Below are 10537 nucleotides of genomic sequence, written 5' to 3' on the forward strand. Positions count from 1 at the left end.
GTACGACAAATGTAATATTGGGCTAAAACCAACGGCACACACGATACTATTTTTCCCCCATTCGATTGCTTACGAGAGCCAATCAGGATTCAGCCTTAAGTCACTTGCTCTAGAACTCTGCATCCTTGTTGGTTCTCGTAAACAATCCAGTAGGACAAATAGTATCGTGTGACGTTGGCTTAAGATGCCAGTCTCCCGAGTTAAAACCAAATAAAGATTTCGACGAAAAGACCTTATTGAATAAAATTGTCGAAATGTACCGTCACTTTTCAAAGATTTATATATTTTTAATATACAAAGGGAGATCCCCTATTATGCTCTCAATATGAGATAGCGGAGTTTCTGCTAAATTAACATGCGTCATCTGTCGGTTCTATGAATTTGTTGCCTTTGGAGCGAGATCTGTTAGTGGAAAATTGATTGAGAGATCGTGTAATCGTCGCGAAGAAAGATTTGCGATTGAATTTGGACGTCGAAAACCTACTGTCTCGTATTGGAATCCTCTCTCGTAATAGAGGACTTTTCTCTGTTTATCGAAAATAAGAATACAACTGCCACATATCGTGACATGTGTGTACGTGTGCGCGAGATGATTCTTAATTGTACGTCGATACTCCGGGCGATATTGCGATGCCGAGCCGGTTCGCCGCTTTAAGGCCGCTTTCCTTTCGATCGGCGGCCGCGCGGCTCGCGGAATAGTTTTCGCAGGTGGAACGATCGCGCGAAGGAACACGACCTTGTGCCGCGCGCGCGAATGTTGCACATAATTAAAGCACTCACGTAACGATCCGGTTGTTTGTTACACGGCGTGTGCATTAGCGCGACCGATAAATCTCCGAGCGGGGGTGCGCGAGTGTCACCTCGACGGCCGGCCGGGGTTATTAATCGTCGCGCGTGCGATTAAATATGGAAAACGCGAGCACGCCCGATATGCAATCCTGAATAATTCAGGAAGACCACGCCACGTGCGCGGCTCACGACGGTTGCGCCTTTTTTTTTTTTGTTCCTCCCCGAGGTATCGACGATAATCGAGAGTGTCTTATCGCGAGCGCAAATAGTTCCGTCGCCGCGACTTGTCCGGCGCGATCAGGACTCGATATTTTTAACCAGAATGAAGACCTACTGTCGCCGGTAAATAATTAACCAACGTAGGAAACTAGCAATCGGCACAACTGGCGAATTCTAATTAAAGAAATTTATTGTGAGACCGGATATTTTTGTCGCGCGAGTAACGCCGTTACCGCGCGTTATTTTCGCGCGCGCCGGCGCTATTTTTACCGGCCCCCGCGCGCGAATAATTCATAACGCCGTCCGATTTACCCCGCGAGAGAGATAAACCGATAATTAATAACTCCTAACGCGGCGCTATTTTCGCGAGGACCGACGCTATTCTCGTCCGCGCGAATCACTTACAGACGCCGCTTGTCCGCTCGTCTCGCCGCGGCGGATGACTAAACAATTTCTTCTACGAAAAATGATTAAGCCGATAACAGGCCGGAGCACCACGCGGTCATCGCGTTGCGACACCGGGGTACGCGCGTGTTTCCCCAAGCCGGAGAACACGCGAGCGATAATATCTGTCTCGGAGGCGAACAAATCGAAGTATACATGTGACACGAGATTTAACGGTACGATCTTTTTTTCGCAATTCCCACCGCAGTGTCGGAGGAAAATGGGGAAAAAAAATCCTTTTGCATATCGTTGCAGTCACATGTGCATGGTAATGCGGGGGATACAGAAGATCAACAGCAAGACAGTGACCTCGACGATGCTGGGCGTGTTCCGGGACGACCCGAAGACCCGCGAGGAGTTCCTCAATCTGGTGCACAACAAGTAAACGGCCGAGTCGCATCGCGGTGTCCTCATCGCCGGCCACCGTGGGACCAGGGGATTTCAACGCGTGACACCCCAGCCAAGTCTGCGCTCGCCGGGCATTGGGGATCGTCGTCGTCGTCGTCGTCGTCGCCGCCACCGCGAAAGTCGCGGTGCTTCGCGCACGTTCCTTTTGTTCTTCCCTTGAAAATCGCTTCGTGCGTACGTCGACCTTGGCGACGGTTCCACGTGCCTCTGCGATCGCGGACACGATCGGGGAAGTCCAGGGACGATCCGCTTTCCGGGACCAAGATAGCGCGATAACGGCCGGCGGAGACGACGCCCGACGCGCGTTCCGCGCTGATAAGGACGCGCTCAAACTGCTGATCGAGTGACACTGACAATAGCGACGATTACGACGCGTCGTGGTCCTCCCCGAAGACGCCCTCCGCGCGTCCTCGGAACGACGACGACGACGGCGGGTGACTTGCGAGCGATTTATTGCGGCGCGAAGGGACAGCGAAAAAAGAAAGAGTGGTTTGGCCCGAGAACGAAATTATTCGATAAAGTGTGCGTGGCGGCAGGAGGTCGCGCTGCTGGATCAGCGACGAGCCTGCCTGAAGAGTCCACGTTCGCTGCGCCTTCGGCCCGCGCGAGCTCGTCGCTTACGAAAGAGCTTTTTAGGAAATTTTTCAACGAAGGCTCCCGTCGATCGCGAACTCGTACGACCAGTCGGCGCGATTCTCGTGACAATAAATAGTACATCCCGTAGATTAGCGAACTCTCTTTGAAGAGAACCGCCCTCGACTCCCTCGTACGTTCGCATCGACCACGCGGGCTTTCGGGAATCATAGTTTTATGTCGTGTTTACCGCGATATTCGGCGTATTTTAACGCGTTTTCCGCAGCTGCGAAACTCGACAGCCACGGGTTTCGCATCGCCGCCGATTTGCGTTGCGGGATCACCTACTTTCGTTCGCCGCGTTTGGTGCTCATTAATAGGCGCATTTTAGAGAAAATCGAAAACGACATTACCAGTAAATTAATTCAGTGCCTCGAGTCAGGCCGCATCGAAATGAATTGTCTATTTAAAATTAGCTTAAACGTCTGTACAACTCTGAGATGTGATTTATCAAAGAATTTCCTTTTATTTACTCGCAAGTAAAAAAAAACATTCGCACATCTTAGCAGTTTTGTGTAAGAAAACTTATTTCAAATGCGCTTATTACCGAACACCACATGTCATTCTTCTCCAATGAGTGATCTTCTCGCCTTAGTTTGATTTAATTTTAAGAGAATTCGCGAGAAAGAAACGTTGCAAAATGCGCGCTGCTTCAGCCATGCATCGCGCATTGCGACGAGTTCCAAAAGACATTGTTTTCAAAGTGTATACACCGCATTTGCCTATCCATCTGGGGCTCGATTCATTCGAGGAGAAACGTGTGCGAGATTTCCGCTCTCACTTCCAAAAGTTGATCGGCTAGAAACCAAAGCGAATGGCCAATCGGCTTGCAACTTTTCTGTGAGAGCAGAATTCTCGCTTACGTTTCTCCCTCGAATTCAGGAATCGAACCTCTGTCGAGATGTTTCCCAGGGAAAGTTAAAGTCGTCCACCCTCGGAGGTCCATTCTCAACACATTCACGGAATGCATATCATTAAACTAAAGTTAATTCACTTTGCGTATTCCATGTTACTTATTCGCGCATTTGTTTCTCGTATGAGCGTCGTTAAATCCGCGCGATTACAAAGGATTTATGTTTTATCTGAAAGTGAAAATTTATATAGAAGACTTTTCCTCTGTTGCACCTTACTTTTCGCGTACTCGCGGTTAGTCCGCGAGTACCGCACCTCACATCGAAATTTTTACTGATATACTTTTAACGAATTATATTATATATAAATAGGATTACGCAGTTTATTATGTACATAGAGATTTTTGTTAAAGTATGTGATTCACCAAACTTCCTGCCTCAACAGACTGAAGTGATAGAGCTTCGGTATATTCTCCGATTATGCTTTCTGAACGCGAAAGGCTTGGAGAGAGATGTTCAAGTTATACTTACGAAAGTGAACGTTCAATATTTGTAATATTTTTCTGACGATATTATATAAAAAGTTATATTTATATTTTCAATGACGGGGCTTTTTCCAGTTTTTCCCCCTTTTCTCTTCGCAAAAGTAACGAAGAAATTTCCTACATTTCAGGAACACGTGACACAATTTGGGATGCACCTTTCCCCCCCCCCCCCCGTGATATTTTGGCCCGCAATAAGCATGTCGTTGAATTCAAATACCGCGTGATTTCAGAGACTTTGGACGATAATCGGTCAAGTATCTGTTAATGGCCTAATCGAGGCACTTTGACCTACACGCACGAACATCGGGTAGCACGTGTTACGCGGTTGCGTGATACAAATCACTTCTCGCGAAATAATGTCCCCAACCCAAATTCCATACTAGTCTCTCGTAGACCTCGTATCTGTTCCCGTTGAACAGTTCACCCGTTCCCAATGAATCATGCGTTTCTCGCACGCGTTAATTACTATAATTTAGTGTCGGGAGACGATAAGATCATTGAGAGCCGACGCGAGACTGTACACGGTATCGACGTAACGAAATCAATAAATTCCGTGCCTCGCGTTCCATTTTCCAAAATCATCGCAGCTTTTATTTTTAAACATAGAATTCCCTTTAGGTTGCCAGTAATAATTAACAATTATAAATAAGTTTTAGTCGACCTTAACTGTTATCAAACACGTGCCAGTTAAGATCGACTAAAACTTATTTATTTTTATTTTTAAGTTCTACACGTTTGTGACACCAAGATATTAGTAAAATACACGACATGCGTAGAAATGATAACAAAATCCCGCTACAATTGGCACAGAAAAAAGAATACGAGTACAAAGATAAACAAAGTTAACGAATTCATATTCTCCATGCTTTATTCTGTTTGCTAGATCCTTTCTATTTTCTCTTTAATCATCACGAACAGCAAACCCCCACCGAGAGCATCCAACGTCACCCAAATTCACATTCCAATCTCGGCAACAGCGGTATCTCGAATTTTTCGTGTGATCTCGAAATTTTGATCGTCGAATCACGTACCTTGTACGGCGCGTCCGGATTCCCCGTATCACCCTGATGAAGAAGAAAGACTGTGCCGCCACCCATGGATTTCTGGCTGCTGTTGAGAGAGCAGCAAGGACCGGTGGAAGGCCGCTTTGTGCAATCAGTTTGATCATTCTGCATATTCCTGCCGTGTGTGAAACCTTGGCACTGCTGATCGTCGCGACAGCGGATTCTGCACGTCTCTTCGTGCTCTTACCAGGACACGGCACGATGGATTCGCAATTCCTTGCGAAGATTGTCGACTTAATTTTTCCAGGCGTTGAGTTTATTCCGCATGCTGTCGGTCCATTGCTTGATTCGATCCAGGATGTCGACAGACATCAGCTTTCGTGAAAAGGGACGAAAAATTAATAGTTTGAGACATAACAATTTTTAGATAGTAAACATATTTGCGGTAGAATTAGTTACTGAACAAATGAAATGTATGAATAGACCATTGTACGGTTAACAATTTATGTAACATCTACATGTAAAAAGAACTTGATAGAGATCCATTTTTTTTCTTAATTACATCTTGTAAGTCTTCCAAAAGAGAGAATTTGTTTTCACGGAGATTATGAATTATACCCTCTCCTCTTTCGCTTTCGAAACGTCGAGACAGTTTTACGGCATTCTAGTTGAATGTGGGGCTCAACCTTTAAATCGGGCTCGAAATTGTCGCCTAAAATTGCTAATACCTTGCCGGCCTCCACAAGATTCTGGTGTATGTATTCGATTATTTCATCTACGTTCCCGTCCCTGTCCGTAAACGATCCAAAATAATATTTAGTACCGTTTTACATAGATGATTTATTAAGACTAAACTGTAACTGATCAGTTTACCCGACTAATCCTGACGTTTGTAGAACATCAAAGCAACACGGCTGACTTGTAGAAAGGAGCCGCTCATTTTGAGAATTCTCCTGCAGCTGCACGGTTTCCTTCGAAGATTTTTCTACCGGGGATGATGATGACGTCGACGGAGTTGGAAGTGAAAGTGAAGACGACGGACTTGACGCTTTCTGAGCAGATTCCGGTGATTCTGTGGCCGAAGGTTCTTGAATAACGGGTTCTTTATCCGCACCACCGACGAGACGACTAGGCGAAGTAATCTTGTTCACAACCGTGGGCCTCGATCTTTGAGAACTTGGCATTTCGCTCAATAACTTTCGGCGTTCGCCGAATGTAAATCCTGGGGGAGCATCAGACGGATAAAAACTATTCCGGCTGAAAGAAATATCCTTCAGTTTACCGCTCTTGGACACATTCGGACGTGCGTGCAGCATGCTGTCGCCGCTTCGGTTACTGAAGATCAAGTTGCGTGTTTTTTCCAATTCATAAAAAATATCACTTCTCTCATACGCATTTGAAAGATTTACTTTTGAAACTGCGTGTACATGCAAGTGTAATTAACACCAAAATTTTTTGTACTGTGGGTTATTCCAGATATGAAAATGAACTTGTCAATTTAAAATTTATAGAGTTGTAGGGAGTAATTAGCTCGAGCTGTAACCAGCCTGAACTTTGCAGACCTTGCAACATGTGACGATTGACGCATGTCTCCATATAAAAGAACCAGTCAGTGGCTGCGTTCAGCAGAAAAAGCTACTTTGCAACAGTTGTAAAGTTCGTAAATTCGATTGGAGTATGCTCTTAGATTCTACCATAATTAAGAGCATATGCCAATTAGATTTAGGATTTTTACAACAGTTGCAAAGCAGCTTTTTCTGTTGAAACGCGGCCAATATCTAATAAGTGATTGAAAATATTCAAATTCAACTTAATCGCGAATTAAAGAAAAGTAAAGTAAATTATTCTAATATCTCGAGAGTAAAACTGATGTACACGTATATGTATTTAGGAAATAAAAAACTCAAGAGTAATTAAAACTTTGGAGATAGTGTAATGAAACAGATACTAAATTGGCGCGAATACTTATATTACAATGTCTAGAAACATTTTTAATTACGATTACAGTATTATCTTATCTATTCCATTATAATACATATCAATATTGTATAAAACATAATTAATATTTAATTTTAAGAATTTATAAAGAAATTACGATTTATAATATTTACCGTACTTCCCGTGATCTTAGCTTCATATTATAAATGATTTCTGTATGAAATTCTCTTTTAAAAGTCAGAGATCTAACAACGAATTCGATTGCTTGCACTAGTGCGCACCGAGTGCACACTAAGGCCGGTTTGTAATAAATTTTTATATTTAACTTTGTCTTAAATACATGTTCAAAGAGTATTTAGCCGTAAAATTATCCGCATGAATGATAAATAGATAATTTTACTGGCTGTGAGAGATTTCAAGAGATATTTAAGGCGATCCTTAAATACAAGAATTGACTGCAAACAAGCCTTATTGTGCACTAGTACAAGCAACGCATTCGCTCTAATAGTACTGAAAGAGAAGTAACTCAATTCGTTGCGCATCACTGTAAATTCGATAAATATTCTTTATTGAAAATAATGAAAATGTCAACATTTACATAGAAATGTATAGAAAGGAATTATGTTCGCAATGGAATTCTCCTCGAAGGAAGAGATTTAATCAGCACTGCTAACAAAAGCAATGTCTTTTCATGTCTATACCACTTTTTATTTAAATAATATCCAAAAGCTTACCTTCCAATATAAGAGAACATTACATTCTATGTACGAGAACAATATTCTATTCAAGATCATATATAAACTGATATCATACACATATATGTATATGAATATCATGTACGAAGACAATTATGAACATTTTTCACAGCATAATGTTTATTATTGATATCGGCTATTTTTCTTATTTTTATACACGGCATTTTGTTTGTACAAAAATATAAATCAAATAATCTATCAATGTATTTTCGAGTTGTATATTTCTTACTTCACAAGCAGCGGAAATACAATGTATACGTTATAACTATATTACGTACTATATGTTATTTGTATATTTTGTCACTTCGTGTTTCAAATTGTTCTCACACATACAATGTTGTGCAATGTTTCTTTTTTTCCTGGAAGGTAACATCTCGAATGTTATTAAAGATAAACAGGAAAAGCGATGTAACAGTCCTCATTATTTTCAAATAAAATATCTTATACGTATCTATATACATAATTTTTATCCTTTCTTCGGCGGCCTATAGACACCGACCACGACGGCGTGATCTCTCTCGTACGGTTCGAGCGTGACTTGCTCCTGCGGTTTCAAATAGTCGGCATTCAACTTTTTCACCTCCGCCGCGAACACCGCTTCAGGCAAAGCGACCGAATCTATACAACTTGCCTGAAATAAACAATGTAAATATAAAGTCAGGGGTAAGTTTGCTGCCCTAAAATCATTATTCGATTAGATTATGCTTTATAATATCTAAGCTTAAACATTTTGCAATGTTAGTGTAATTACGAAAGTGTTACCTTAATAGAGATGACAAAGTGTCCGCCGCTCTTGAGGAAATTTTGCGCGTTTAGCGAAACAATTCTAGCTTGATCTGGCTGTGCGACGTCCGAGAATATAGTGTCTACCATTCCCACAAGCATTCTGTACTTGTGAGGATGTCTCGCGTCCTCAACTATAGGTATGATGTTGCTTCTTCTCTTGGCAACGTCAATTAAATCTCGTCCCGTTCTGTTTGAGAATTCCACGGCGAAGACAGTCCCCTCCTATACATATAAAACATTTAGATATTTATTCTCAATTCCTTATCGTTTAGGCACATACGTTCTGGTATCAGCGTGGAATCTGTACACACGTTTTTTCGTGAGTAAAATACAAATTTTACTCATTCGAGAAAAACGCGCATGTGTGAATGTTCTAGCACCGCTACCGACGCCAAATTTGCTATTAAAAGCCAATTTGGTTCTAAATGGGTGCGTACATTGTGTTTCTAGATTTACAATAAAATTGTACTTGCCGAACCAACTACGTCGGCGACATGAGACACAGTCGTGCCCGATGCCGCGCCCAGATACAACACTTTGCATCCGGGTGGCATGTAAATTTGATCGATGCCTCCGAGAATAGCAGCGGCCAATTTCGAGCGGAACGGATTCCACACTCTGTATTCGATCTTCTCCATCTTCTCGACTTTCTCATCGTCGTTGTCGTTCTTCTCAGGCTGCGCAGCGCCATGCGTCATTTCATACATTGTTAATTCACGCGGATGTAGAAGTTAAAACCGTTACAGCCGTGTTATTAATGTTCAAGTTGTTTACCTCGACGGTGATTCTTTTCTCCCCGTAGACCGACACGCCAGGTACCAAGCTCAAGGTCACTAACGTGTCTTCCTTCCCTCGCGCTATGAACACACCCTCGTGGCGATGCTGTAATATTAGAACATTCTTTCCGCCTTTAAAACCGCCACCTCCCCCTCCTCCCCGACCGCCACCTCGTCCTCCACGTGGAGCACCGCCACCTCTCCCACCTCTGCCGCCTCCACCGAAGCTCGGTCTACCTCCGCGGGGGGATTTTCCATCGCCGAAGCTCGATCTGCCTCCGCGGCCTCCGCGGTTTTCGCCGAAGCTCGATCTACCTCCAAAGGAGGATCTACCATCACCGCGACCGCCTCCACGACCTCCTCCTCCTCCTCCTCCTCCTCCTCTACCTGGTGAAAATGCTGCAATGCGAAAAGAACATTAGCAAAAAGGGCTTCTAGTACTAGGTTAGATAAAATGCAAATCTCTTATAATGTATTTGTTATATATTCTATAAATAACATATACATATGTTAATAGTATATTATTAATATATTAATAAACGAAAAGTATATGAATAACAATCTCTGATATAGAAATGTGAGTAATTCGCTTCAGACTTGAGAGGGGGGGGGGGAGGATACAATTATGTTCGTTCATTTACACACCGCGATGTGCGCGCGTTAATTTTGCAATGTCGGATCATTAGGTTAACGAGTAGGTGCCACGCGGTCGGCGAAACAAGCGTTTGTCTCCTGACACAAACAATACGTGTACGTCGGCCGCGAACACTCCCGAGAGCAGTTACGAGTCGAAGGGCCGGCAATCGAGCCGCGATTTAACGGATCCCGGCCACGCGCCAGATCGCAAGACGCGTCCTTCTCCCCGCCTAGGTTAGCCTACTCGTTAGAAGACCGGCACGCGGCCGCCGGTAGCGATCGCGAGATGGAAATCCGAAATGTATGAACGATACGCGATTCCAAATTACCAGGTTTACCCATGCTGTGTTCGCACGATTCGCTGCACCACGTCGCAAAATAATTCTCGACGTTATTCGATAGCACGTGCGCCGAACATATAAATTGTCGAAAGGAAGTGGCAGTGGCGGTGCGTGCTCCGAGCGGCGCCGGAAGAGCCCGGGCATGCGCGGTGACGTAACCACGGAGGAAGACGCGGCGATTGAGCATCGAGAGGGGGTACGCGCAGTCCGCGATGCGCGGCGAGAGCAGCCAATCGATTGGGAATCCTCGAGATCGCGAGACCATTTCGAAGCCGACGCTGCGATTGGTCGATTCCCTTGCTGCTAACTATGGCCGCGTTCAGCAGACACAACTGTTGAGTGAGCGCTCAGTATGATTGGTTAATACTTTTAGATCCAGCCAATCATATTAAGGATCTAAAAGTGTTAACCA

At 43.8% G+C, this 10537-nt stretch overlaps 2 protein-coding genes across 4 annotated transcripts in view; one reads left to right on the plus strand and one right to left on the minus strand.

Annotated features, from left to right (window-relative positions):
* LOC105559308 (GTP cyclohydrolase 1) overlaps nucleotides 1–1929 on the plus strand; it is a 17033-nt gene extending 15104 nt beyond the window's left edge. For 2 of the 3 annotated variants that reach the window (XM_012007503.1, XM_012007502.1), the window contains exon 6: nucleotides 1708–1929. In XM_012007503.1, the coding sequence (XP_011862893.1) occupies nucleotides 1708–1837 (130 nt within the window). In that variant the 3' untranslated portion in view covers nucleotides 1838–1929. Of the gene's footprint in view, nucleotides 1–1660 lie in introns of all 3 variants that reach the window. The other variant, XM_012007504.1, reaches the window with a different exon arrangement.
* A 4874-nt stretch (nucleotides 1930–6803) lies between these two features.
* Nucleotides 6804–10283, minus strand: LOC105559309 (rRNA 2'-O-methyltransferase fibrillarin). Its single transcript, XM_012007505.1, has 5 exons — nucleotides 10114–10283; nucleotides 9147–9547; nucleotides 8846–9049; nucleotides 8349–8594; nucleotides 6804–8217 (listed from the first exon to the last, which is right to left on the minus strand). Exons 1-5 carry the CDS (start codon nucleotides 10124–10126, stop codon nucleotides 8053–8055), a joined length of 1029 nt encoding a protein of 342 aa, XP_011862895.1. The 5' UTR covers nucleotides 10127–10283; the 3' UTR covers nucleotides 6804–8052.
* Between the last annotated feature and the right edge of the window lie 254 nt (nucleotides 10284–10537).

This window comes from Vollenhovia emeryi, unplaced genomic scaffold, assembly GCF_000949405.1.
Source record: "Vollenhovia emeryi isolate VEMERY1.0 unplaced genomic scaffold, V.emery_V1.0 DF939281.1, whole genome shotgun sequence".
NCBI classification, from domain to species: Eukaryota; Metazoa; Arthropoda; class Insecta; order Hymenoptera; family Formicidae; genus Vollenhovia; species Vollenhovia emeryi.

Excerpts from the sequence above, each read along its gene's own strand:
- LOC105559309 (XM_012007505.1), bottom strand. Across the intron at positions 9,050-9,146 it reads AGAAAAGAATCACCGTCGAG|CCTGAGAAGAACGACAACGA; the intron begins GTAAACAACTTG and ends GGCGCTGCGCAG. Across the intron at positions 8,218-8,348 it reads ACTTTGTCATCTCTATTAAG|GCAAGTTGTATAGATTCGGT; the intron begins GTAACACTTTCG and ends TGTTTATTTCAG.